The following is a 26872-nucleotide window of genomic DNA, read 5'->3' on the forward strand; positions in this document are numbered from 1 at the left end:
CTAAAAGAGGAAAATTTGTCTAAGCAATGCCAGTGGCCTTAGAGTACAGAAGCCAGAGTGGACTGCATTTGGGGTCCCTCAGCTGAAGTGCAGCTTCATGAACAAATAAGACACCATCTGCCCTTGACAATTTTCCTGAGCCTTGGGGCACTGGTTCACTGAGGACCCTAGGCTTCTGTTAATTCTTGCTGCCTATACAAAAGAAATAAAGTTATCCTGTTGGACCTCTGTTTTATCAAACTAGAACTAAGAATCCCAGTGGTAGAAGTTTTGGAGTTCCTTTTGCCGGGCTTAGAGACCCTCACCAGGGTAGAACTCTGGCAGCTAGATTCGTGCAAAAGTTCCCACCAGACTTAGAACCTTTGATGGAATACAAGTACTCTATTCAATAGGCAAACTTTTGAAGCCAATTTGAATTCTTTTTAGTCCAAAGATTTGAGAGGTTTGCAAGAACTTATGCAAAATAGAAAGGGGTTCTCCCTCTGAGACTGCTTCTGGGGGTTGAGTTGGTTAAGATGAAAAAATTTGCTTGGGAGACTTAAGGTGGAATCAATCTCTTGGATTTTGAAAACAGAACATGACTTTTAAATATTGTATAAAGAAGTGAGATTATTTTCTGAAACTCTTTCAATTTTTATAGACCTCTAGCAATTTAATTGCTGTAAGGCTCTACAGAAACAAGATCCAGCTTTTGCTAAACTAGGGAAATTCTCTAGAGGTCAATAGAACCAGACACCCTTGAAATCAAAAGACAGAGATCAACATCTTGTCCCTATCACTGACAATGAAACTAATCAGAAGTTGCCTTCTAGGAAAGAAAAAGTAACAAGTAGATACTAACACCAGGCATCAAGAAATGGTGAGTTCTAATCCCAAAGTCCAGACAGTACTGTAGAATACTTGGGGTAATAGCCATAAATTTTTCTTTAGGATTGTTCTTATTTCTCCAGTTATACAGATGAATAAGCTGATGGATAGCTATATTAAGAAACTTATTTAACAACATATAACTCTACTTATATAAAGCAAAAAAAAAGATTCTACCATTAAAAACAATCAAAAAGGTAAATAGAGAGCCTACAGAATGGGAGAAAATCTTTACCACCTGCACCTCAGATAGAATATTAATCTCCAGGATATATAAAGAACTCAAAAAACTTAACACCAAAAAAATAACACAACCAATAAATAGGCTAAGGATTTGAACAGATGCTTAACAGAAGAAGAAATACAAATGTCAAAAAACATATGAAAAAATGTTCAACATCTCTAGCAATTAGAGAAATGCAAATCAAAACTATACTAAGATATCATCTCATTCCAGTCAGAATGGCAATTATTAAGAATATAAGCAACAATAAATGTTAGTGATGATGTGGGGGAAAAGGTACACTCATACATGGGTCATGGAACTACAAATTAGTGCAACCACTTTGGAAAGCAGTATGAATATTTCTTAGAAAATTTGGAATGAAACCTGCATTTGACCCAGTTATCCCACTCCTCAGTATATACCCAAAGGACTTAAAATCATCATACCATAGTGACAAAGCCACATCAATGTTTATAGCAGCTTAATTCACAATATCCAAGCTATGGAACCAACCTAGATGCCCTTCAATAGATGAATGGATTAAAAAAAGTGGAATAAACATCCTTTTTTGTTATGTGCTGTAAATTTTTATATTTGTAAAATATATCAAATTAAAGTTTTTTATTGAGATATTTGACTAATTATATACACATACACACAATGGAATATTACTCAGCTATAAAGAAGAATGAAATTATGGTATTTGCAGGTAAAAGGATGGAACTGGAGGGTATCTTGCTAAGTGAAATAAGCCAATCCCAAAAAAACAAAAGGCCACATGTTCTTTCTGATATGTGAATGCTAACCCATAACAAGGGAGGGTATAGAGGGGAAGTATAGAAGTTCATTGATTAGACAAAGGGGAATGAAGGGAAGGGAGGAGGAATGAGAATAGGAAAGACAGTAGAATGAATCAGACATAACTTTTCTATGCTTACATATGAATACACAACCAGTGTAACTCCACATCATGTTCAACCACAAGAATGGGATCAAAATTGCAATGGGTTGCACCCCATGTATATATAGTATGTCAAAATACACCCTACTGTCATGTATATCTAAAAACAACAAATAAAAAAATAATAAGTGTTCTTCATACTATAAATTCTCTATTCTATTTTCAGAGATCTTGGGAACATACCTTCTATGCTGAAGCTACTTGACTGTTTGAATTCTTCAGAATCATCATATTTTGATGCTTTGACACTGGAGTCTGTGAATGTGATGAAAAAGCCCTTCTTGCTGTATAATTCAAATGCACTGTAACCAGGAATCCAGAGGCTCTGATGGTGGAAAAATGTTGCTCTCCGATGAAAGGCTGAGTTTGCTTCCCACAGCTCCAACCTAAGAGTGTCATCATTGTGGACACACAGAAAATAGTTGGGTCTTTCAGCAGATTCCAAGGAGACAAGTGCCAAAGCTGTAAAACACAGAGCAGTGTTTTGACAACTCCTTGGAGTCTCAGGAGGAGGCAGGTCACTAAGCACATGATAAGTACTTGATACAATGTACCTATAAACTTGAAAAAATACTACCATGCAACTGCCATACATATTGTCAATTTCAAATATTTCAGAAATGAATTCTGAGATCTCTAAATGAAAACATAGTATTTTAAATGCAGTGAATAACAATGATAGCTTTCTCCACCCCAAAATCAATCTTGAGTGACTTGTATTTTTCAAATAATTTATGAGGCCTTTTGGGAGGAAAACAGAGCTATCAACGAGGATTCCAGAATATACAGTTACAAAAAGGAACTAAATGATTAACTGGAAGTATATTTGTATTTGCAAGTTTAACATTATTAAGTGCACTAAGTCTACAAACAGGTAGATTGGATGATAGAAAACAGAGAAATAGATCAATTTAGAAACTTCAATAATTCTGCATTCTTAATGAGTGATGTTCTTGCAAGACATTTTTCTGCATCAAGAAAAGATTATTTACCCAATATTATTGTTTATTTCCAAAAAGATGATTGAATGACTAATGAGCAATTAGGCTTTACAAAATATTGTGGAATGAACATCCTTTTTGTGCTTTAAAATTTTTCTTTATATTTGTAAAATCTATCATATTAAAGTTTTTTTAATTAATATATTTGACTAATTTTCTGAAATAAACATTATTTGGATTTTTCTCTCAAGAACATTAGTCATTGTAAATCATAAAATGAAGAACTCTATCATATTCAATTTTATTTCAAAGGCACTTATTGTGTGGTAAAAATCTACAAGTCCCTCTGGTGAGCACTGGAAGATTCAAAGAAAAGATAAATTTTTGTATGAGAAAAAAAAATGTGTCCAACATAAATTAAAACTTCAGAAAGTGGCAGATGCTTCAAAAATTTTCCTTTTTAAAAGAATTCATCCTAACTGGAGACTGGGAAGACTTCTTGGAATAAGTAAAATTAAGTTGGATTCATTGGACTCACTCATTGAAAAATTTATTCATGAACTTAAACAACATGCCATGTGTGGTTCTAAGTCAAGTACATAGTAATAACAACATAGTCTAGTGTCACTGGGCCAGAGGGAACCTACTACCAGTCAACTAGATACCAAGTACAGACCTGCAAGTGCAACCAGTAAATGTAGGATCGGGTTCTAATAACCCAGGACATATGAGACTCGCTAAGAATCATGTGCTATTTCAGTGACTGTCTACATTCTGATATATACACTTGTTATTTAACTTCTTTGATATCAAATACATTTTTTCTTTTACTTTGATCTGACATTAAAATCCTTGAAATGTCAGGAATTAGTGGATGGACTTTCAAAAATTTCAAATTAAGTTCTGTCATTAATACTGAAAAAAAAATGTAAGCTGTGCTTTATTAGACACCAAAAACTCAAAACAAATTGCTGTTCTAAGAAAAATATGCCACTAGATAAACAAATTATTTTACATGCAAAAGAGATAGTGTTTCATGGGTTAATGTCATATTTGTACTCTTTAGAGAAGCTAGAAAAATATCCAAAATATAAAATTCTCAAGTATTTGCTTAATGAATAATGAAAACCTGTAAATAGAAAACTAAATTAATATTTTCAATTATACTTACATGATGCCTTCTCTTTAAAAAGGCCTGGCGTGATCATAAAATTAAAAAATAAGTTGCCATGCATACTACTTCTTGGCAAAGAGAAAATGCTCCTACTAGTCATATTGGCACCAAGAATAAGGCCACTCTGTCCATAACTTGCCAGCATATATGGTCCTTCTCCAAGCCCTACATAAGTACAAGTAGGATAATTACAAATTAGCATAGGGTTTTATAATTTCAATTTATTATTTCAATAAAATGTTTTAATAACAAAAAAACGCCAAAAAGGTTGAACAACTAAAAATTTATCCCTAATAAAATAACTGAACTTTTTTTTTCAATAATATACTTTGGAATATATCATACATATTTACAAATATGTAATCTGGGATATACAGTAAATACACATGAATATGTATACATGTATGTGCGAATACATACATGCACGTTTCTGTCTCTGTATATGTCAAACAGAATTGGATAGACAATTGACTTATGCTTTCTGAGCCTGAGATTTTCTCACCTATATGAAGAAATTTGTCTAGGTGACTTTCCATTTCTAACATTTCAAGATTCTAATCTATCCTCAATAAACAAAATAAGTTTAACTGTATCAACAGCCACATATTATGACAGTCCTCCAAAAATCATCTCTCCTTAGTGCCAATGTATTTAAAGAATACATAGTCATAATAAACAACATTTTATTGCTCTGGGAATTACTAAATTTCACCAGTGAGGTTTATCTATAAAAAAGAGAAAGCAAGACTGAATTCAATCAAGAAATCAAAGGTCTTTACACTTAAACTACTATTTCCCATTGCACTTAAATAGTTCCCAACAAGGAAGAAAATATTCAAACCATTAAAAACTAATTAATATAGAATCAAGCCTGAAACTCAAGAGTGATTTTTTTGCAAACCTCTTCTTATAAAGATAAGTTATAAGTGACAAATAATTTCATTGCTATTCAAAAAATGTAATTATATTTTATGATGAAATCAGTTTGACTTCACCCCAATTTCTATGTCATTTAGTATTCTTAACATAACTGAGTATTATAAAACTTTGAAGCATCTTCTCAATCATCAAATATTAAATTATATAATTATTGTCTGTATACTTTTAACAGATATATGTGCATGAGTATATGCTTGTGTGTGCTATAGGTTATTTTAAATGTCAATATACCTGCACTAGATTATATCATAAAAGATTGTTATTACTCTTGATATATTTCACTTTCCACTTCTCTCATTTTTATCTCAAGCACAATTTTACCTTCCCAGCCTACCCTGAAGAAGAAGGAAAAAATTCAACAGATGTAAACAGGGTTTTTCTCCTTAAGGACTGAAAACCAGGCCTGAGGAAAGGCAAGAGGGAATTAGATTGAAGGGATAAGTAGTCATCCAAGTATGAGGATCAAAATTTCTATCATGCAGACCAAGAGGAGGAGAAACTCTGAGGACAACTTATGTTCAAGGGTTGTTCCTTTCACTAACTTCATCTGGTATATGTCACCATGGAACAGCTGGGAAACATACACCATAGAACAAGAGTCTTGCTGAGGACTCAGATAATTTGAGTAGAGAAGGGGACTTGAAAAACTGTTCCCACACCAAGGCGTGGCTGAACAGTTACACTGAAGAGTGTGTCTAGAGCCTGCAGCAATGGACTCAACTCCTTATTACAAATGTACATTACACACAGTGTCACATTGTGAGTCAAAACATAAAAGAGCCAAAGAAATTTAGACCAAATGTTTTCACTACCTAATGACTAATTTTCTAGGAATAACAAGAGCAAAATAACATTAAACTCCCAAGATGCAAATGTACTTCAATTTATAAATATGCAGATTGTGTAAATATGTAAATAATGTATCAATAAGTACATAAATGTACAAGTTATAATGAGATACAAGTCAAAATGAAGAAGTCATAAATATAACAGTCACTTGAGGGCTTGAAGCACCCTCAAGGACACTCAATTGAAGAATGAGAAAGGAGATGGACTGCTGAACAAAACCTCCTTTCACCCTGTTGCAGATGCCTCTACTACAGCAGCCCCAAGAGACAACTGTCATGGAAGAAATCCATTTGTATAAAAACTTAATGCTTTAAAATTGACTCCCCATTCATTGGTACCTTGCTTCTGGAATATTTTCATGCATTTTCACCACCAATTCAGAAACAAAAGTATCTGACCTTATCATTATTTTTTCTGCAGGAAGAATATAATTTCACTATCTACTAAAAGCAATAAATTCCTACAGTGATTCTTTAAACACAGCAATAAGCAATCCTATCTAATAAAATCATTCTAAACTTTAAAAATTTGCAAAACAATTTTACCAGGATATCAAAGTCCTTCCTCACCTACAACAATAACAATAATAAAACCTTCACATTCTAAGAAAATCCCATAATAATGAACATGAATATATTATGTAGAATCTTTGTGCTTAGGCTTATTGAAGTAATCTCTTCTGTAACCTCTGAATTCTCCTACTATTTTAAAATTTTTCTTCCACAGAATAATTGTTTTTATAATTTCCCTTAAATACATAACTATCTTAATAATCGTAGCTGCCATATGGTAAATAAAGAAAGATCAGTACTTAATGTCCTAAGAAAAGTAGATAAGTTTATGAAGAAAAGTAGATAAGTTTACAAAACAGCTGTGACATTGTTTAGAATAAAACAAATCAAGAATAGTCATTCAAAACCACTTTCTTTTTATGATTATTATCAAGAGCCTCCACAATTCTATAATCTCCTTTAATCATCTGTCTCTACTGCAATGTTTTTACAAACTCTTACTCCACATGACACATGGATTACATTTTATTACTTTGATCACAGTGCCCCTGGCACTACGCTGAGCCTACCAGTGTTATCCTGAAGGCCAAATGCCTAGTGTTCACCTTCTGATATGATCAATCTGGTGTTTAAAATGGAACTAGAAGAACTGGTTTAAGGAATTCTCTAGCATATTAGAAAACAGAACCATCACTAGAAGTGCAGCTGACTTGACAGAAGGCAAAATGTACCAAGTAGTAAGCAATAGTGATTCAGTATGCAAAGAAAATTCTGACTCTTTGTGTCCAATGGTCTGCAAAAGAAATGTCAGAAAGTACAGAGGCACAGATGGAGACGTTCACAGCAGAGCTGTATGAGATAAGAATGTTTCAGTGAGGAAGTTACTGGAGCATTTTCTAAAGTCAGTGTGTGCGCACATTATGTAGAACATGAGATTAAAGTATATGGTGTTCATCCCTACAACACTACACAAGGTACACAGAGGTCAGGCTCATTGGCTCTGAAGTGAGACTGTTTACAAGTTCCAGCTAATCACATTTTTAGCTATTTAATCTCTTCTGCCTCAATTTCCTCTTCTGTAAAGTGCTAGTAATAAAATAATAACATATTTGGAAGTTTATACAAAAAGTAGTTAAGACAGCAAAATCTATTGCTATTTTTACTGTTGCTATCATTAACAGGGAATCAATTCCATTTTATTTTTATTTTTTTATTCATTGTACACAATTGCAGCACAACTTTTCATTTCTCTGGTTGTACACAATGTAGCATCACACCATATGTGCAGTCATACATGTACCTAGGGTAATGATGTCCATCTCTTTCCACCATCTTTCCTATCCCCATGCACCCTCCCCACTCTTCCTCCTCTTTGCCCAACAAAATTCCTCCAATTTTTCCCATGTCTCCTCCCCAATTTCATTTTAATCATGGAATCCAAAGAACTAATATACAGTGTTTGTGTGCATTTGTGTGTCTGCTTCTGTTTAAAATCTTGAACAAGAAATATTTTTGGTTAGAATTTCTTTAACTACTACAGATTTTTTTTAAATATTAGATTCACCTCAACTTTCAAACTTTCATAGATGTAATAAAACAACCAAATGCTAAAATTCCCTTTTTATTTTTAACTCATGATCTCTATTTCTGCAAATGTATCTATCTAACCTTCATTAGACATTTATAGTTGATAGATCCCTACCTGGCTCAAAAGTCATCCAAAGTGCCACAGACTGGTTGCTTGATTCAACTTCTCTGTAACTACCATGTTAACTTACCCATCCATCCATTGTGAGTTCAGAGTTTGTCCAGTTGACAAAATGTACCTTCCCTAAACCATCTCACTTGTCTGTATTAGGTTTTGGTGGCTATTTAATTAAATAGGTTTGACAAGAAGCAGACTCCTACTCTGCTATCTTCTGGCATTTTCACTGAGGATATAATTCTGTCTCTTCTTACTTCTATGTCTTAGCTTTAGGCAGCACACCCTCTCAGATTCTCATCATTAATCAGGATGTTTGGTAAGGCTAGATTTTCATTATCGTTCTATCAATAAGTTTCCATTCTGGGGTAAGTAAATTATTATGCTTTCCTACAGTGGTGGTAAAATAAATTCTTTATGTTATCATCACATTAATATTGTGTTTGATTTCTGCAACAAAATAAAAAAATGGATTACAGTCCTAGTCTTATGCTGTGCATTTGATCACCAGAATTTATCCTTCCTATCTAACTGAAACTTTGTAGTCTGGACCAATATATATCTCTTGCCTTCCTCATTCACCCCTTACCGCACAGCTCTGATAACCACCATTTTGCTTTCTAGTTCTGAGTTTGACTATTTTAGATTTCACATATGAATGAGATCATATGGTATTTCTCTCTCTGGCTGGCTTATTTTACTTAGCATAATATCCTCTAGATTCACCCATGTTGTTACGAATGACAGAATTTGCTGCGATTTTTTAAGGCTGCATAGATTAAAGAAGGGATTTAAAATGTTCACACCACAAAGAAATGATAAATATTGAAGTGATGAATATGCCATTTGGACTGATTTTATCTTTCCACAATGTAGACATGTATCAAAGCACCACACTGTATACTATAAATATGTATACACACACACATAATTATTGTCGATTAAAAATGAAATTTGAAGATTTTTAAATAATGTCCATATTTATACATAGTGGTTAAAGGTATGTATTTGGTGTATGCCTTTTATTCTTTTTATTTAAGAAAAAAATCAGGGGCTGGGGATGTGGCTGAAGCGGTAGCGCGCTCGCCTGGCGTGCGTGCTGCCTGGGTTCGATCCTCAGCACCACATACAAACAAAGATATTGTATCTGCCAAAAACTGAAAAATAAATATTGAAATTCTCATTCTCTCTCTCTCTCTCTCTCTCTCTCTCTCTCTCTCTCTCTCTCCCCCTCCCTCTCTTAAAAAAAAAAAAGAATCAGCTCTACTTATTTATTTATATTATCCAAAAACTATTTGTTGAAAATCTCTTAGTCCTGAGAACTTAAGCTATGTACTGTTTCATTATTTTTCAGGGATAAATTTTAACATGAATACTCAGAAATTTAGATAAATTTTGAAATTTAAAGTCTTATAAGGTTATATGCCAAATTATTAACTATTTATACTGAGTTCACTGTACAAATTGTTTAAAAAAGTTTTAATCTAAAAATATATCTAATAGAAAAATATAGTGATATTCTTTATTAAAATGTCACATACCTTCATTGTAGTATTCACAATCAAGTGCTAAAAGGGAAAGAAGAATAAGTGTTACACTATAAGAAACTGATCATTTAACCTATATGGCCATTTGTTTATCAATAGCCACAAGAAAGATCATAGAATGACATAATTATTTAGGAATTTCCTCTGAATGAAGAGGGTTCCTTAAGGTGATATGTTGTAATTAACTAAAGTTCATAAGATTATTTTAAAGGTAGGCAAATGCACCTAACAATATAGAAACTTCAGCTACAGCTGTTCAAATGATAATCTATTCAGATAGCTAACAACCTTCACAAGTAAATAAAGTAGTCAAATTGGAAAGCAAATTAGTTTCACAAAACATACTCTATACTTGTATAATTATGTCCAAATAAACCCCAATATTACATATAACTCTAAAGCATTAATACAAAAATCAAAGATTAAAAACCACATTTGGTAAAAAAACATGTTTCTTATGATCAAAATAGTGACATTTCACAGGTGTAAGGGAACTGAAATCATAAATCATAAACAATTTCTCTGAGAATGAGATCTAATTCATACTTCAAATGTTGCAGAGACAGCAGTCAAACACAACAGAAACATTATCTCAAATTTCTGCTGTGGTAATTTGTGATTGTCAAACGAATATAAAAGTTGGGTCATCTAAAATTAATTCCATTTCCATGAGTTCCATGGAATTAGTTCTATGATAAAACAACTAAGATAGAACTTACTAAACTTTTCTACCTGACCACGTTCCAAGTAGGGTACTCACAGCACACCGTGGAGGATCTCCAGGAGACAGACACCCCTTCCTGACAGCACTTATAAGCATAGGCTGCTACATTAGTGCATAAACATTCACAGTCCCCACCAAGATTACAGTTGCACGTGTCTTCATGGCAATTTTTGGCAAAAGAAGTAACATCAATCTGAAGATGAAGTGGAACATGACATAATTTCAATAAGTGCTCTGATTAAAACTCAAAAGAAAACTGGTACATTTTTAAGATTGGCATTATAAGCTTAACACTGCCACCTAGAGTTCTCATTATCTCAAATTTCCATGTTGCCAAAAGGAGAAAAGAATTATTAGGCAAATGTCATATCAAAGAACTAGAAGACAAGTAATAAGAATAGCAAGTATAATTACACAATCTACAATATAACATATTAAGATCTTATATTATTATTTTTGGAAGTTTATTGTTTCATTATTGGCATATTTGCCTGGTTTTTTAAAAAGTGCATATTCAACAACTTACATTTGTATTTTTACGTGATTTTTTTTTCTTTTTATCTTCCTTTTAGGCAACATCCTAGTGACCACAAAAGACAACGACAATTTCTTTAAATTTTTTCCTATTTACTTAATTGTTTTATTTTCATTGTAATTGTTAAGTAGCTAACAAAAATATAATAAACCCACAGCAGTGGATTCAAGCTTTACAAAATTCTATTTTCCACCTCAAATATTATTAAGGACAACAAATACCATCAGATATTTTCCTTGAAGCCACAGACTTGTTTCACTTATTTTCAAGAAAATATCTGTCAAATATCCTTGTCTGATTAACCAAATTTGTCTATCATTTGTTCTTTCAAGTAAAAATGATGTTCTGAAAGAAGAGCAGCTAACTCAGCTCACAACTCAAAAATCACACAAGTGCCTTCCTTGAGACAGCTAGCATGTGGGTTTTGCAACAGAAATGTTGCTTGATTTTTACAAAGGTATGAAACTTCTTTTTAAACTTCTAATGGGACCTAAAATTATTATGCAGGGAAGAAGTTTAGAAATTTAAATTTCTGAAGAAATTATACTCCATCTTAAAAGGTGCTTCTAAAACCATTTGATGTTATTTTCCATAGACAGATATAAAATTGATACTCCTGCTCAGAAAATGCTGTATAAAAATAATACTTAATGAACTAGAACAGATTATAACAAATATTATGCATAAATGCATGCTGTTAAATGAGCTGTAGTGCAAGAAAAGGCAAATCAACATTTAGCATCACTTCTTCAGAAAAACACACTAAGAGATAAGTTAGGAAGTACATCTGAGAAGCTGATGAATAGCTAACTTATCTGTCCCATTCATCTCTATATTAGAGATACTATGGTACCTCTTTAAATTTGAGATTTTAGTTAAGTATTCACTTACCACATTGCGACAGGGAGCAAAAACATCACTGTACAAAATGGAGCACTCTTTCTTGGCATAAGGAAATTTGTTTTGATGTGCCTCACAGGGTTTTATGGTTTCACTTGGATCTTCGCACTGTTGAAACATTTTAAGGAAGAAAGAGAAGTTTTTCAAGAAGTGATTCTCAAGTTGAAACCAAAGTAACTTGATTCCATTCATGACATGGGCAGTCAATGTATCCCATTCTTTTAGACAGGCTCTACCTACAGCACCAGCCCTTATCCATATATACTATTGGTTATTAGAATGTTTTATTTTTTAAAAATAATTGAACAAGAATTTAAAATAATAACATTATTAGAAAGAGTAGGATAACTTTAATTTTTCTTAAATGCAACATTTACATGACAAATTCTACAAGCATAGACCTTGTTCACTTTTACCTCTTTTTTTTTTTTTTTTTTTTTTTGTCATTGACCATGCTCTGAGGAATTTTATGTTCTCAGGTGTGTAGGCTCACCTCCCATACACTGGGCAATTTAGCCTCTATCTAATCTAACTGCCTGAAATTGCCCTGAGACAGTTTCCTTCTCCTCTTAACAAAGTTTAATCCTCAAACCTCTATTTTTCTCATTCTATACATATCCTGACTTCAACAATATGAATATACTAGCAACTACCAAATCCCTGTTTCCATCCCAGATCTCATTCCTGAATTTTGAAACGGGACATTTCTACCTAAGTACCTCCTGGTCTTCTTCTCTCTAGACACAAATTAAACTGCACTTATCTCCATACAAGCCCCCACTTCCTCTATGCCCTGCTTCAGGGAAGAACAACAGCATCTGTTATTTCAAAGCCACAAGGTAGGAATGTTTCTTGAGCCCCCCAAATCCATCCTTCCTAATGCAGTCTTTCATCAGAGGCTGGTGGTTCTCATCTTCAGTGTTCTTGAACAAGTAGTTTCTCAATATTGACTGACAATGTTTCTAGCCGGAATATAGAGTCCCCTGCCCCTCTTTTTGCAGATCTGTACTTGCAATCTAGACATTCTCTATTTCAACTACAACCACCTTGAGATTTTGAAATTAATTTTATGTATCGTACTCTCCAGCCTTACAGGCACCTGCTCCTTCCTTTTCCTGTTATGTTCTTTCTCATAAACTTCACATCTTCAACTCCATAAATTTAAAGAATTCATTTTCATGGTACCTTCTGTAGGACTCTGCCCTGGACCATCTGACCTCCATGTTGTATGCACTTCTATCAAAGCATCTACCTCAGTATATTTTTTTTCTTAATTTTTCTACTCGACCTACTAATTAGACTCTAAATTCCTTAAGGGGAGCTGAGTTTTATTCATACTCTGTGTCTGTATATAATGGAAAACACTATGCTAAATAAGACTTAGTGAATGAACTTAGGGTGGAGAGAGAGATGGGAAAAAGCTGATCGATGAGCACTAAGCTGCAGTTAAATGAGCAAGCTGCTCAGGCCATGCTGTTACACTGATGTCCTCATTTATGGAGACAATAGCTTTTGCATTATAAGTTTGTCATAAGAATTATATTAGAAGATAAATATGAAAGTTCATTAACCACAAATTACTATAAAAAATATGTAAAAAAATCTAAATAAATTTTCTTCTGAAAAGAAAATGTCCTCCTAAAAATTTCTAAAAATTTTTATTTTATTCTAAAATAAATATACATTCAACTCACCTGTCCTAATGCCCAACTATCTCCAAACACCTGAGCATTTCGCACTTCCAAGTTATTAGATGTGGTCATATCATTTGAAGTACATTTGTCAAAGTTTCCACACAACCCTGATAGTTTGTTCTAAAGTAAAAGAAAATTATCATGAAATATTTTATATTTATTTTAACATTTGAGGATTCATAGTCACTAAAACATGAAACATTTAAAATATACGTATAAGACTTATATAAAAATAATTTTAAAATAAATGTTTTGAAGAAAGTGAATTTTCATACCTATTTAGTTATATTTGAAATTAATTTAATTTCTCAAAAATATTTTATCAGCCTCCCAATCTCATCTATCTATACTTGCCAGCATCTTAGCATTGATACTATTAATAACAAATTTTTAAAATATAATCATACATTACATAATATATACACATTTATACATACACATCCAAGAAGATGTGTGTATACATATATAATTTATATACAAATATAAATCTTTTAATGATGAAGGGCCCACTGACTGATATGTTTAAAATTTGGTAACATTAAAACAATGAAGATAACTTAGGTTGTTATGAGTCATAAAGTGGTATTTTAATACCCATGTGGGCTGTTCATACCAATAATATCTACTGGATTTTCTTAAAAGACTATAAAGGAGAAGGACGTGGATGATGGTCCAAAACAATGAAACTCTTCCTTAAAACCTTGAATTTAAACTTGTTGAACTCTTTGTTCAGCCCTTTGTTAATGGTGCAGTAGACTGTCCTTATCTCCAGCAAAGCTGATAACCCTAGTGTCACCATCAAGGGCCACTTACTACCCTGGAGCCTCTATTCTCAGAAACCACCTCTATCTAAAGTTCATCTAAAAACTGAGGCAGCAGTAAGAGGGAGGAAGACAAATAATTTGTTTCCAAAAAGCAGGGAAAGGAAAATACATAAAGAAGAATGCAGAGAAGTGAGTTGAAGAAAGATGGCAACCACTAGAGATATGTCAAATCAATGAAAGATATGCAATATTTGAGCAATGCTAGGAACAGGTCTTGGGGATTTATCCCCCTTAAAATAGAAAGACTATGGCTTTAATATAAAATAACATCAAATATAAGCATATTAAACATTTTTTCAGATGTATCTTTCTTACATTTTTTAATTTGTTTAAATATTTATTTTTTAGTTGTAATTGGACACAATAACTTTATTCTGTTCATTTATTTTTATGTGGTGCTGAGGATGCAACCCAGAGCCCCCACACATGCCAGGTGAGTACTCTACCACTGAGCCACAATCCCAGCCCCTCTTTCTTATATTTCTATGAGAGTATGATATTGCCATCCCAACTTTTTTTTAACTTGACACAGATTATATTCATGCATCTCAATTTCAAACTAATGGGATGTTTTTAGATATATCAATGCTTAAAAAAAATCTTTAAAATATGAATTTAAATTATATAGTCAAATTTTAATATTTTAAATTAAAATTTAATAAGTTTAATGAAAATAATTAACAGACAATGACTTGTAAAACTACTTAAAAACATAAATTGCTGGGAGTGGTGGCGCACAGCTGTAATCCCAGCAGCTCATGAGGCTGATGCTGGGGAACCACAAGTTCAAAGCCAGCCTCAGCAGTGGCAAGATGCTAAGCAACTCAGTGAGACCTCGTCTCTAAATAAAATACAAAATGGGGCTGGGTATGTGGCTCAGTGGTCAAGTACACCTGAATTCAGTCCCTGGTACCAAAAAAACAAAAACAAAAAAAAACCATAAATCACAAAAATTATAAGCAATCAGATTGAATCTTCAACCATGAATAGATAAACAAACTGTGGTACATTCATACAACAAAATATTATTCAGCACTTTAAAGGAACAAACTATTAATTCACACAGTACAGATGAATCTTAATATATTTTTGTCAAGTCAAAGAAGCCAAACTCTAAAAGCTACCAACTGAACAATTCTATTCATATTATATTTGGGAACAAAAGAACTATAGCCATGGAAAATAGAATGGTGCTTGCCCAGGACTTTGCAGGTAGGGCTAAGGGTTGAAAAGACATAGAACTGTGATGGTGGATCCAGCCTCCATGCATTGGTCAAAATCCATAGAACCATAGAGTAATTTAATAATATTTTATTATAATTTTACTGTGTGTAAACTTATGGAGATATTCAGAGTTTGTAGCACCATATAGAAAATAGATTGTAACAAATGAATCTAATTGCATTACAAACAAATCACATAACCAAACTGAAGGGAGAGGGAAGAAAGCAGCTGACTTAAGTAACCTTGGAAAACAGATACTGTAAGGTAAAGTCAAAAATAACCATACACGAGCACTGCACCTTGGTTAATGAAGTTCTTCTTCACAGGAGATGATTAGTAATTTTGAAAATACAACCTAGTTTTTAAAGGAAAACATCAATCATTTTTATTTCCAAACATCAACAAGTAAATGTAATTTCACTTCCCGTATCTTTTTTAAAGATTTGCTTGACTGACCTTCCACTGTGGCCCAACTTTGATGTGGATAGTTGTCTTCTTATCCCAAAGAATAGTGATATCTTTCTCTGGGAAATACACCACGGTGTAGTGCCCAGCCTTCCAGAGCTGATATGTAGGTTGACTTTCCAGAAAAAAACCTGATCGCTTCTTCCAAAGAGAGGGAGGGAGAGAGAAAGAAGTAAAAACAGTATCATGTTATCTGACCAAACTGTAACAGGTTAATTAAGTGAAGATCTGCCAATAACTAGCTATCCTAACAACTAGCTATCCTAATAACTAGTATTGTTGCTAGGTCATGTCTCTTCTGATTCTGTAAGAAAAGAAAAACCAACTGCATAAAATAGGAAATATTTAAGAGTGATAATCAGACACAAACTAGTAGATGGCTCAACATGGATAAATCGACAAAAGTAAAAGGTAGTTCAGCTATGGGGTATGACCACAGAGGACATTAAGGGAAGACCCTACTGAGTCGAAGACCCTACATTAGTAATGAATAAATGACTGAAAACTAAAACCATATGACCTTGCCTGCAAAGAAGAGAAATTTGGTCTTGCTCACATTTGTGAGTAGTTAAGGACAGCATGAAGATAGTCTACTGACATTCTCAAGTATGTTTTGAAAAACAAAATTATTGTTTTTTTTGAAAAACAAATTTTTTCAAATTTGTTTTTGAAAAACAAAATTATTGATTCACAATCCAGTGAAAATTTCTCTATAATATAGAATTTGATAAGAACAAAAGCACACACACACACACACACGCGCGCGCGCATTCACACATATGCACATGCACACATATTACATACATATATGGTATGTGTGGACAAGGAGACAGGAGAGCACAAATAGTCAAATTAGCATCAAAGGGACTTAAGAAGGCTTTTTTGCAGGAGTTGGTATATGAACTGGTCTGTAAAAAGCCATGCATAGGAAAGAAGGCTGGAAATGAGAATGGAGAAGAAATTATTCTAAATTGAAAAAATGGCTTTTTAAAAGTCTGATTGGCAAGAACATCCAAGGTTTGTCCAGAACTAAGAAGAGCATAACAAAGAAGACATTTGGCATTTGTTTTTTAGGGATTGGCTAGCTTCACTTAGCATAATCTGCAGAACAGAGCAGGGAGGAAGAGCATGAGAAGAAGATTAACAATAAACAGGGATGAGAGGTGGGAGGGAAAGGGAGAGAGAAGGGAAATTGCATGGAAATGGAAGGAGACCCTCATTGTTACACAAAATTACATATAAGAGAAAGTGAGGGGAAAGGGAAAAAAACAAGGGGGAGAAATGAATTACAGTAGATGGGGTAGAGAGAGAAGATGGGAGGGGAGGGGAGGGGAGGGGGATAGTAGAGGATAGGAAAGGCAGCAGAATACAACAGACACTAGTATGGCAATATGTAAAAAAGTGGATGTGTAACCGATGTGATTCTGCAATCTGTATATGGGGTAAAAATGGGAGTTCATAACCCACTTGAATCAAATGTATGAAATATGATATGTCAAGAACTATGTAATGTTTTGAACAACTAATAATAAAAAATATGAAAAAAGAGCATAAAGGGCTAGAGTATGAATTACATGATGAACACAGTCCAAGACCCGTTGCAGTCAAGTTACCCATAACAGAGCAAATGTAGTCTATGAAGTCTTTTTAACAGGGCAATGTCAGACCATGTTTGTACATTAAAAGAAAATAATTTACCTACTAGACAGGGTAAAAGTAGGGATAAATTATAGATGGGACACATTGGGAAATTGACTTAGAGTACCTTTAGCATTGAGTAAAAAGTACATCATATTTTTGTAAACAGCAGCTATATCTTAAATGTTACTACATTGAATATGACCTTGACATCAACTCATATGATAACTTCAAAAATGCATGGTTATGTCAATGTAAACAAAACTAATTTATTCAGAAGCAGAAAGATGGGAAGGAGATATGAAATCTTTTGTTCATTTTTCTTACCAAAGTAATAACAAAAGTATAGTTTGAGAATACTACATTACAATGGTTTTCAACAAATATTTCAAAGTGCAAATGAAATAAAATCAGTCAAATACATAAAGAGTTTTCAGTCTCCTAGACCAAGTTTGCACTTATAACAGGCATGCATTACTGTATTGTACAGAATACATTGGATATAACCACACACATTGTTAACTGGCTCCACCTAGCCTCACATCCTTCCACTCCCCAGTCTCTCCCTTCAGTGACTAGACTCTAGCCATGATGACCTTTCTGCACTTCCAATTTGCCCAACCTCCTACCATCTCAGCTACTATGTATCTGATACTCCTCCTGCTAGAACCATTTTTCCCAGACCTTGGCATGATTACCTCTTTGCCATCAACTGTGACCCATATGCTTTCTCCTCAGGGAGGCTTCTTGTACTTGCCTGCACAAAACTCTCACTCCCCAAATGGGCTGGATTGGTGAGCATATGGACAGTGTAATGGTGAGACCCATGCTCAGAAGGGTCACCTCACTTGAGGTTGGATGCTCTGTAGTTGCCATCTTGAAATTCTAATAATTCTACTTTTGAATTTATATTTCATAAGTGAAGTTCAATGGGACAATGAGCATGTACCAGTGTCTTGGAGGCTGTCATGCCTGCCTTCCAGGTCCTGATATCCCCCACCTCCTGGAATTGTTTCTTAGCTGCCTGTGTCTCTGCTGCACTCCACCCACAGTACAGAGCCAGAGCAAGCTGGGGGTGGACACAAGGAGCCAAGCGCTAAGTAGGACCGATGGGGCAAGGCCATCAGCCTGCAAAGGTCTGCACTCAGCCCATGAGTCCCCCGCGCCCCACTAAGCACAGCATTATGTGATAAATAGAAAAACACTGTGATAACCATAAAACAAAATTTTTTTCTGTGTTGAGCAAAGGTCCTCACATTTTCATTTTTCACTAAAACCAATACTTTGTGTAACTGGCTCTGCCTCCAAGTCATTCTTTGCCATAAAACCTATTTTTATTGTTTTCATTGCATCTTTCAGTACCTTTATATTATTCTATTTGTCTTGGAATGTATTGTCTTCCCCCTACAGGTTGGTTTTAAATCAGTTATCTCCATACAAAAGCACATCTTTTCTATTTGCCTTTAGTGATGAAATGCTTCATTTCATTAGGTAACATAATTTATTTTAAGAAAAATTCTTTTAGGTCAAAAGTGTTTGCTGTACTCCGAACTTTTCAGATTACTAGATAATGCTCCTTTTTAGAAGAATAAGGTATTATGAGTTGCCTAAAATATAGACCTTCACTCCAAATGAGAATTATAGCCATTTAAACAAACTCTACCAATGTTAGAAAGATATAATAGAAACCTAAATAACTAAAACATTTAAAGTACAATTTGAGGGTTGGGGTGTGGCTCAGTGGTAGAGCGCTTGCCTAGCATGTGTGAGGCACTGAGTTTGATTCTCAGCACTGCAAGTAAATAAATAAATAAAATAAAGGTCCATCAACAACTAACAAAAAATATTTTCAAAAAAGAATTGCCATTTAAAGATAATAAAGTACAGCTTGACTAAATTAATAAGATACTTATATTCTATATATTTGATTAAATTAGAATTGTGCATTTATATTTTTAAATGAGGGTTTTTTTCTTTTTCCTAAATGAGCAGTCCATAAAATAAATGGTACTTATTTTCACTTTTGATGTTCAAGAAAAAAATATTAGCAGGAGATTTATTAGGGTCAAACTATTTTTATGACTCTTCTTAATCTTATGTCATTCTTCAGGACCTATATAAAGGAAATTCATCAACACCTGCATTCGGGTGAAAATTAGAAGTTGAAAGTTAACAAATCTGTAATTACCACTTCAAAAATGTGTCAAACTGTCTTTATAAGAGCATTTACTATTTTCTCCTCTGTTTTTTAAAAACATTCTTGCTCTTAGAACTTTAACCTATAAATGAATATCCAGTTGATGGCGATACCAAACTGCTATAATTACTTCAAAAAGATCTCAACATGACTACAGAAACTGTTTCCCCCAAAGTTTAACTGCTGCCTAGTTGATATCAACATTCCTACCTGAGATGTAAGCTATTTTCCAGGGTATTGGTTCTCAAATTTAAGTGTGCAAAAGTACTTGGGGTACAACTTAAAATACAATTTCATTTTTAACCTAAGACATCCCAAATACTGAGACAGAACACAGAAAACCAGCATTTATAACAAGTGTTCCATATGACTTTAATGATGAAGATTTCATTAAGCTTAGAGAAAATGTTCTGAAACCTCAGAGAAGAGGCCACCTTTTAAAGGCTTTTCGTCAATTTCTTACCTATAAAATGAAGTTCAAATATCTCATGTCATTCAAGAGCTTTCATAGTCTTCCCCCAGCCTTTGCTGCTATGCCTCCAGTACTCCCGCTGATTGGAACACTTCTTCCTGGATCCCTTTGCCACATCCTTCATCCATTATTCCATATGCTATGCTTCCATCAAGCTAAATCACTTGCAGTTATCTAGATATACTATTTCATCTTCCAACTCTGCTCCTTTAAGTGTGATCATTCCTCTATATTGTCATCTTCATCCTTCTCTTTGTCTAGCTAATACCTACTCATCCTTTAGTATTTCATTCAAATCATTTCATCCAGAGTATGCTTTCTGAGTATTCAAATGTGAGAAGGATGAAGAGGAGATCCATTCCTTGAAATCCACTATTTCATATTTTCATTTCAATCCTCATATGAAATTAAGAAATAGATACTATAATCATCCCAAATTTATGGATGAGAAAGAACAGCTTGGAGAAGTTAAGTGAACTTAACAAGATTGACATAGCTCACATGTGACAGACAGGGGTGCTAAGTCAGTCCTGGCTGACTACAAAGTATATGCCCCTAACAATTACTATAAACATCCTAGGTTGTTTCCAAGATTTCCTCTATTGACCTTTATAGACTTGAGTCCTGGCATATCAAACTTCACACCCTTATTTACTTGAGTGTAAGTTCCTTACAGGCAAGCATAGCAGTATCTTCTCACTGTTGTAGCCTCATTACTTAGCACAGGTTTGGGAATATAGTAGACATTATGAAAGAATGAGTGAATGAAAAAGTGAGGGAATGAAGGAAACTTTCATTCTTTTAATCCAGGCAGGCTCCAAGGAAAAAAAGAATAAATGATAGAGACAGTGACACCAGTACTCGCATAGCTCATAGACAACTGGGGAAACAAAAAGTTTCATTAACCGTGATGCATAATCTAACAAGAGTGAGGAGGAGCTCCCTGCAGATATGAAGACATATTGCACCAGAGTAAGTTAATTGGAAAGACAGATCCAGGTGGAAGCAATGGCATTTCATGAATAACCAGAAATGAGTCAAAGAACCTAGAGCATGTGGAGAATTGATGAAAAGCTTCAATTTTTAGAATGTGGGAATGAATAAACATTTCTGTTTTAGAAAAACCACTTTGGATGCAGTGTGTGAGGCTGGGTTAGAGAGGAGGAACTAAGACTGGATACCAGGAGTCCAGTTTGTAGGCTTTTGAAGGAATCCAGGTAATAGGTGTTGATGGCTAGGGAAGGAAGACATGGGGAAAGAATTGTATAATAAAAAAGTAGAGTATAAACAGAAAAGACAAGGTGTGTGTGATTTATGAAGCCACACACACACACACACACACACACAAAATTACCAAATAAAGTCTTGATCTCATAACCACTTAGAGAAAGAAGTACCCTAAATTATTTCTTCTCTATTTTAAGTATCCTTAGGGCAAGTTAAAATGATCCTGAGAGAAATAGTTCACTAACCTGTTTGTAAGGAGTATCGTTCAAGTAAATTTCAGTGTCCCCAACTGAAATCAAAACACTTTTAGAACAAACAATATTGTTGTCAAAGCATTTCTTGTTCTGGGCAATGACAGATATATCTGAATCATCCGTGCTCTGTAATGTCAAAAACATTTCATTAATATAAATACACACAATATATAACTTCAGCTATTGTATAAACTATATTAAAGAAGAACAAGATTTATAATATATTGCATTGGAATTGAAAAACAATTTGCTTTTAAAATAAAAATAAAAATTATTTGTATCTAACAATGTGAAAAAATTTATGGAAAAGGAGCTCAATCCTAAACACTTACCTCTAAGGCCTCTGTTAACATTTATTCTAGCAAAGCTTCCTTTACATCTAGTCACTGTAGCTCAAGTTTATCAACAACTGTCATTTTTTTTATCAGTAAATATTCAACAAGACAATGAGGCAGTTAGGAAAATCTTAAATATTTTCATTTTAAACAATATGTAAAATAAAGCAGAAGGCTTGGTTTTAGGGAGTTTTCAGGCTGAATGATTATTGACTACAAATTAAAATAGATACAAAACCCTTGGAATCAGTTAATAAATAAAATAATGTATATTATTTGAGAGTTTGCTTTGAGTGTTATGTATGATACCTTATTTAATTCTTATGATACTTTTTTTTAAAAGAGAGAGAATTTTAATATTTATTTATTATTATTTTTTTTTTAGTTCTCGGCGGACATAACATCTTTGTTTGTATGTGGTGCTGAGGATCAAACCCAGGCTGCATGCATGCCAGGCGAACGCGCTACCGCTTGAGCCACATCCCCAGCCCCTCTTATGATACTTTTTGAATGTAATATTATCTCCATTTTACATATCAGGAAACTGAGGTTAAAAGGGATTAACTGATTGTTCAATGTCTCTTAAAAACTAAAAGGCAGAATTTAAATCCCTAATCTTTTTGTCTCACTTTTATATTTCTAGTAAAGAAATTAGGAAAGGTCTAGCAATTGTTGAAGAGAAAAGTAAGCTTTAGGCTACCTTTCTAGGGGATTATAAGTTTCAAAGAACATCACTTAGCCTTACACACTCTAAATCTAAGGTCTATTTAGATCCTTTCTATAGGCCAGAGTTTCTAAAGCCCACCTTTATGAATGGGCTTCTTAGGTTTGGCAGACCTCAGAAATTTATTATAAAAATTATACTACATATATTACACATCCTTATGTATTTTTTCAATTTTTAATTTTCAATTAGCAAATTATAATTACATATACCTGGGTAAAATGTGATGAAATAATATATGTATACAATATGAAATAATTAAATCCAGCTAATTAACATATTCACTAACTAACCCATATATTTAGTTTTCTCAGAAGAAAGTTCATGGTTTTTGTCCAATTTCCAAAGCAGTCCTGATACCCCTAAAAGTTAAAAACTACTGCCTTGTAGAAATCATTTCGCTAACTCATGGGAGAATTTCATCAAAAGGAAAGAAAGGAATGTGACATTTCCCTTCGGACTCAATGTCCAAGTTTCAAAGGCCCACAAACATTTCCTGAGGCTTCATTGTGAGACAGGTAAGTCAGTGTCTAACTTCATGGTGAGAAAAAAGGTTTGGAAACTTTTATAGGTCTTCATGTAAATTCTCCACACTTGGTTGTTCACATCACTAGCAATATGAATATGAAAGCAATATATCTTTTAGTTTGGCAAAATCCATCCTGACTGATTAGTATCACTGCAGCATAGTGCCTAGAGAAAAGGTTTTTAATGAATGGTGCTGACAGAGTAATTAATATGTCTTTATGTGGCCCATTTTTCTTTGATAGATGCTGAGAGCATTTGGATCTTCTTTGATAATTCTTTTGCAAAGCATTTGCCAAAATTTTGAAAAGCAAAATAATAAGGGTCATTAAGATGATATGACATTGTACTACTAAAAAATGCCACATATTTATGCTTTTATGAATTATTTTCAAAGAAGAAAAATATATAATTCGGGGTTTTGTTTTGTTCTTTCTCGAGAAGAGTTATTTAGATGGAAGAATGAGAAAAACTGGCTGAAAGGCTTTCCATTGTCATTACCCTTCTATTGCTATTAATTAAAGTTTTTTTAATGTTAGCTTCATTCTTTATATTAAATCAGGGATGTCAAGAAATAATCTATATTATAGGGTCTGCCTTACAATAGCATGTTCTACTGACAGAAATTTGAAAGAATAGAAATGCCTAAGAGTCATGTTTTTAAAATTTCCATTTCTAATTTATTTCAAGTTAATATTAGGTTTGGAAATAATGCCACCGAGTTGCTAGGTAACATAGTAAGTAATGATTACAAAGTGAAGGGAAAAGGTCAATATCAATGTGTTACATGGGTTCCTCAAAACTCTTTGTTCTCTTTTTTCTGAAAACTTTAATAGAGAATATTCCTCCAAATGATTTCAAAACTTGAACTGTCAGCACCTCTCAAGGTGGTATATTATCATACTCCACATCCATCTCTGTACCTGTCATAACCCAACCCCCTTTAAGGATAACTACCCCCAAAAGAAGCCTCTGCTGATAGAGTAGTCTAAGGACAAATAAGTAAATAAAACAGGGTCTAAAACTTCAAGATTTTGTTTGTTTGTTTGGTTGGTTGGTACTAGGGGCACTTACCCACTGAGCCACATCCCCAGCCCTTTATTTTTTTTAATATTTTTTAGTTGTCAATGGATCTTTATTTATATGCGGTGCTGAGAATCAAACCCAGTGCCTCACACATGCTAGGTAAGCGCTCTACCACTGAGCCACAACCCCAACTCCTCCCCAGCCCTTTTTCATTTTTGGAGACAGGGTCTCACTGCGTTGCTTAGGGGCCTCACTAAATTGCTGAGGATGGCTTTGAACTTGGCCATCCTCCTGCCTCAGCTCCTCAGCTGTGGGGATTACAAGTGTGCACCACTGTGTCTGGAGTCTTCAAGTTCTTATGAGATCCCAAGCAACTGAGGGCTTTGTGGAGAACAAAAATGTGGAAAGATGGAACCTGTGAGACCCATTGTTTTAAGAAATAGAGAAAGGAGCCACCAGAGAAGACTGAGGGAATCAGAGACAAAGGACTAGAATCAGCAAATTTACATTGGAGAAGGCAAGGAAACAGAGACTTCAAGACAAAAAGAAGAAGAAATTTTTAAAATTTCATTGAATTTTGTTTTTGCATTTAGGTAATTATTCACTTTTACAGTAATGATTTTACATGAATTTTGTAATTAAATGAAAAACAATTCTCCCCCACCAACCTGAGGTTCAAATAAGGGAAGGCCACATCTATTTTCACTCATCACTGTTCCTCCACTTCTCAGTTTAGGGCCCAGTCTATAGCAAACACTAAAGAAATACTGTGTAATAACTACTCAATGTATCCAAATTTGAAAGTGATGAAATTAGGAAAGTTTTTAGAGGCTTCAGGAGAGCAACGAATATTTGAAGTATAACTTGAAGAGAAAACTGAAAAACTTCATCTAGAACAAATGGCATAAAACCTAGCTGTGCAGGGGGCTTGTCATAGATTTCATAGAAGAAGCATTTGGCTCTGAAATCTGGGAGCTGGAATAAATAATTGCTGCCCATTTCTACTGAAGTCACCGAGTACCTTTTTCTTTGAGTTCATAGCATAGCTCAAGATGCTGGTGTTTGGGGGACTTGGTGGAGGGTTCTCTCATCTTTTTTTTTCTCTTAAACCATATCTTACTTCAAGAAATAGTTATGACCTTTTTCCTAAATTTGTTTCAAGACATTAAAAAATAATTTGCTCTATTATATGTGCTATTTATAATCAAAATCAAACAACCTCCACAATAATAAAAGGTCAGAGAATATGCATTTTTGAAATTAGGGTAAGTGGTCTGTCCCTGACCTTGGTTACATTTAAAAACACACAATTCAGAGATAAGAAAAAACCTACTTGAAATGTTTTTTGCACAATCACTATTTGAAAACATCTCTTCAAATGTGAGGTCAAATAACAATATGTTTTTAAAATAAAATTAAATATTAACTTTTTAAGAGTCCATTGGAAAATACTTATGAATTTGATAATTAGGGCCCAAAGAAATAAAAGACCAGTTTCACAAGACAAAAAGGTGTTATAAGTAACAAAGATAAAGGCCAAATGTTTTCTCTGATAAGTAGATACTGATCCATAATGGGGAGTGTGTGGGGTATGAGAAGAATGGAGGAACTTTGGATTGAGCAAAGGGAGGGGTGGGTAAGAATTATGGCAGAATAAGACAGACATCATTACCTTAGTTACCTGTATGATTGCACTAGTCATGTGACTCTACATCATGTACAACCAGAGAAATGAAAAGTTGTGCTCCACTTATATACAATGAATTGAAATGCATTCTGCTGTCATGTATAACTAATTAGAACAAATTTTTTAAAATTAAAAAAAAAAAAAGATAAAGCCTGGAATTTTTCATCAACACACAAAAAGGAAAGAGAGCTGGCTGAGGAGGAAGAAAGAATTAAATCCACCATTCACAGTGGTGACTCCTGACACTAAGGCAGAGTTAATGAAAGGTGCTGGCTTCTCAAAGGAAATACTGATTCTGCCAGAGGAAGAAAGGCTCCTTCATAACAGCTCTTGGCATTTGGAGTACGCAAAACCAAAATGCCACCAAAGAAAAATTAAGGCAGAAAATAACTCAAGCACTGTGGGGTTCGATTTGCCATAATCATATTTTAAGACTGTGAAAATTAAGTTGCATTGGCAACTTTGTCTTTGATAAGCAGTAACCATGTTTCATGACCAAAGGAAGTGTTTTTTAACTTACCAAGTATGTTTTGGTTAATTTGTCCTGAAACATTTCGGGGCCTGACTCTGGCTTTATTGATTTTAGTGAAATTTCCCATGGATAATAACAAATTGCTAGTATAATTATAATTTATTATGAACAGTAAGAATAGGACTGGACTGTGAGCTGGAAACATCTCTTTGAGGGAGAAGAGGAATTCAC

At 33.9% G+C, this 26872-nt stretch overlaps 1 protein-coding gene across 2 annotated transcripts in view; it reads right to left on the bottom strand.

Annotated features, from left to right (window-relative positions):
• Positions 1–26872, bottom strand: part of Otogl (otogelin like) — a 122607-nt gene that overhangs the window by 39578 nt on the left and 56157 nt on the right. Inside the window, exons 26-33 of one of the 2 annotated variants that reach the window (XM_027929578.2) lie at positions 21864–21998; positions 16076–16225; positions 13572–13691; positions 11869–11985; positions 10479–10635; positions 9713–9739; positions 4167–4334; positions 2238–2516 (exon numbers count right to left, since the gene is read on the bottom strand). In XM_027929578.2, the coding sequence (XP_027785379.2) occupies positions 2238–2516; positions 4167–4334; positions 9713–9739; positions 10479–10635; positions 11869–11985; positions 13572–13691; positions 16076–16225; positions 21864–21998 (1153 nt within the window). The remainder of the gene's footprint in view (positions 1–2237; positions 2517–4166; positions 4335–9712; positions 9740–10478; positions 10636–11868; positions 11986–13571; positions 13692–16075; positions 16226–21863; positions 21999–26872) is intronic. The other variant, XM_027929595.2, reaches the window with a different exon arrangement.

This window comes from Marmota flaviventris, chromosome 3 (genome assembly GCF_047511675.1).
Source record: "Marmota flaviventris isolate mMarFla1 chromosome 3, mMarFla1.hap1, whole genome shotgun sequence".
In the NCBI taxonomy this organism is placed as follows: Eukaryota; Metazoa; Chordata; class Mammalia; order Rodentia; family Sciuridae; genus Marmota; species Marmota flaviventris.